Raw genomic sequence first — 3247 nt, forward strand, 5'->3', positions numbered from 1 at the left:
CGTCGCTGCGCCGCCCAGCAGCGTCCCCTCCCCAGACCCACGGGGCAGGCAAGGCTCCGGCTTGGAAGTGGCCCGGGGAAGAAGCCCTTGGAACCGGGGAAGGCCCCCGCTCCCAACCCGGAGGAAGGAGGAGGGAGGGGGAGGATTTGGAGGAGAGAGAGCCGGCGGGCGGCCCCAGAGGCTCTGCAGGGCGGGCCACGGGGAGGGTGGGGCGCGGTGGGGGGAAGCCCGTAGGCTGCGCCCCGCCCACCGGCCCAGGGCGACTCCGGCTCTGCCCCGCGCACCCCACCCGGTGGGACTCAGTCCCTGGACCCCGCTCGCTTAGATTTAGGTTGGCACGTGCGCCACCCTGAGCCGCACAGACCATGGGCGCCGGCAGGACAGCCCCTCCCCGCACCCGCTCCACCAGGAACCACCGACCCGCGCCGGGCGGTTCCTCAATTCTAACTCGCTTCTCCATTTCTGCCTCGGCCCATACTGCAGTGCGAGCAGCCCCCCCCCCACACACACACACACCCCGAGTTAAACTCCCACGCAGCCCGCCCGGGAAAGCCGTCCTGAGTGGCCTCATTAAACAGCAGCTTGTTTTGTTCTCAGCTTTGCCCTCGCCCCGCAGAGCCCGAGGCCGGCATTGCGTCAGCTCCGCTGGAGGAGCCTGTCATTACAGCAGCCGGGCGCCTCCACCCCGCGGGCGGGGCTGGGGCAGGGCCTGGCACCACCCACTTTCCCATCGGATCCCAGCTCCCATGGCTGCCGCCCTATCAATAGTGTGTTCACCAGCTCAGCTTCTCTTACTTAAAGCGACATAAACATGCGGAGCAGAACACACTTGTAGACTGCGGACAAATTAAGTCATTACTGCCTACGTCTTAGCTTCCAACGTATGCTCGGACCGGCCTCGGGTTCCTAAGGCAGGACGTTTGGTGCTTTAGGCAGGGACGCTCTTTCCAAGCAGAATCAAGGCAGAACCCAAAGGAGTAAAACAAGCAAAGGGAGTGCTGGTTCCTTGAGCAAAAAGTTTCCCTCTTTCTCCAAACTCCCAAAGGCCCCGCACAGACCCTCCTGCCCGTCCATCTGCAGTCCGTCCAGGGACAGCCTTCTCTGTGAGCGCCTGGGGCAGTACCAGCAGAGTGCTTAGTGCTTAGTGCTTAGGGTCGCCTACCCTGCGTTCACCCTCCCCCTCCCCCCACCCAACTATGAAACGGGGACGTTTCCAGCTCGGTGGCTTTGTCTGGATTCAGGAAGGTGGGGACCTGGCTCTCACAGGTCCAAATCCCAGAGGGTTCACCTGAGGCCTCCAAAGCCGGTGACCCGCCCGGCTCATCAGCTCAGCTCGCTGGAGACCAGACCCAGAGGTCCCGCCTGACCATGAGGGTGCCTTCCGCCCGCACAGCGACCACTGTGTTTGCCGGAGATCAGCCGCCCCGTCACTCATGTCCAGTGCAGTGAACCTCAAAGGGATTCCTCAACTGGGAATAACAGTTACCTACACGGGCTTTACAAAGAGCCTAACATTTCACCAAACCACATACACCAAGACACGCTAGAGGAGCCAAGGCAAGCAGAGGCCACAACCGCCCAGGACGGAGTTTAAGCAGCGTTTCACCTCAACAAGAACAGTTGCAATTCAACTTTAGTGTTGTCTTAGCGATTTCAGAGCATCTGGCCACTGCTCTGCCTTCCACATGCAGGAGATGGGCTGTCAGTCTCGATTTCATGTGGGAACCTGCCTCCTGTATTAACTGGCTGAGGAAGAAGTTCTCTGATTAGTCATAGCCGCATGCCTGGCCCCTCTAATAACCATCCTGCTGTGCTACCACCTCCTGCTCGTCCACAAACGCTGCAGCAGCAGGCCAGCCAGGCCCCTCCGAGGGCCACCTCCCACCGCTGGCCCCTGGCCCCGGGAGCCTGTGATGTGACAGCGGCAGCAGGACGCCAACGCCGCTGCTTACAAAGTAAGCTTCACCTGGAGCAGCAGGCCGACCGACGTGCATGCGTTGCGAGGCCTCCTGCAGCAAGTTCCCGACAGGACATGCAGGGGAGGCGCAGGCGGGAGAGCGAGCAGGAAGCCTCCTCCAGCAACGACCCGGGCCAGCTATCTGGGCGGCAGGAGCCGGGTGGTTTTTAGCTGTTTCCTTCCAGGGGACGATAGAGAAGCTGCTGTATAAAGATGAGTCTGAGAAATGGGAACACAGTCGGTAACCTCTGCATTCCTAAGAGTGGAAAGGCCGGCTCAGGCTCGGAGTGACCTGAGGAGCTGATGGGACACCAACCACGAGTGCTCCCGGCAGGAGCCGCAGCAGGAGCCATGAGCCCTCGTCCCACCCCTTCCTCCCGGCAGGAGGGGGCGCAACAGGACCTGCACAGCCCTGTCCTCTCGCCTTCTCAAGCCTTTCCATCCTCCCCTGGCATCAACCTCTCCCCTTTCTCCTGTGCGTTCCACTCTCGCTGACACCGACATGCCGTCTCCCATCCACGTCTGTGGCCACACACAGCTGCCTCGGCCTCACCCAGGCCGGACGGCTCTCAGGCCTCAACGCCACAAATCAGAACCCCAGGCTTTTGTCTCTGCCCCGTCCCACCCCCTTCTAGCCTTTCCTGTCTTGGTAAACAGCACCATGGCCCACAGGTGCTCACGCCAGAAACCACTGCATCCTTCCTCCCTCACCCGCACATCTAACCATCAGCAAGTCCTGTTCATTCTGCCTCCAAAACACATGTCGAGCCCACCCACTCTCTCCTCTTCCTGCAACCCCCGCCCCAGGGCGCAGGCAACGCCTCCCTGGCCAGTTCTCCAAGCAGCCAGGGCTCCAAAGCCACAAGTGGGGGGGAGTTTCTCTTCCCTCGTCACTGACGGGATCTCCACCTCAGGAGCCCCACAATTCTGGCACAGCTTGGCATACAGGCATTCCCAAATTAGGGCAACCTAGTTCAACAGATTCACTCAGAACAGGCCCCCCTTTCATGTGTTTCTGTTTCATTAGGGCACCCAAAATACTTGTGGTTGCCTGAAATTCCGGAGCTGTTCTATAGGTGGATTGGTCCAGTAAAAACTCCTATGAGTGGCGTCGATGAATTTTGAAAGTCCGATATACTCCCCGGTAGACAACTTGTCCCGCCCTCCTTGTCTTTCTAGCGTTCGACGAGAAGTGATAACTTTTTTAGACACGCTCTACCCTGTCTATCCTGAAAAAAAAAAACGTCGGGGCCCTCTCTGTCTTTCATGGTTTTTGTGGTGCTCCTTTGC

The 3247-nt window shown here is 59.9% G+C and overlaps 1 protein-coding gene across 4 annotated transcripts in view; it reads right to left on the reverse strand.

Annotated features, from left to right (window-relative positions):
- Positions 1-2834, reverse strand: part of SIAH1 (siah E3 ubiquitin protein ligase 1) — a 7049-nt gene extending 4215 nt beyond the window's left edge. Inside the window, exons 1-2 of one of the 4 annotated variants that reach the window (XM_023748619.1) lie at positions 1967-2834; positions 1607-1742 (exon numbers count right to left, since the gene is read on the reverse strand). Coding sequence is in view for 1 of the 4 variants with exons in the window: in XM_014449958.2 (XP_014305444.1) it covers positions 1967-1994 (28 nt within the window). In the remaining 3 variants the exon portion in view is untranslated. Of the gene's footprint in view, positions 1-1606; positions 1942-1966 lie in introns of those variants that run through there. The other 3 variants (XM_014449960.2, XM_014449958.2, XM_023748618.1) reach the window with 3 other exon arrangements.
- Positions 2835-3247: the final 413 nt, after the last annotated feature.

The sequence above is a fragment of the Myotis lucifugus genome, unplaced genomic scaffold (genome assembly GCF_000147115.1).
Source record: "Myotis lucifugus unplaced genomic scaffold, Myoluc2.0 scaffold_1584, whole genome shotgun sequence".
In the NCBI taxonomy this organism is placed as follows: domain Eukaryota; kingdom Metazoa; phylum Chordata; class Mammalia; order Chiroptera; family Vespertilionidae; genus Myotis; species Myotis lucifugus.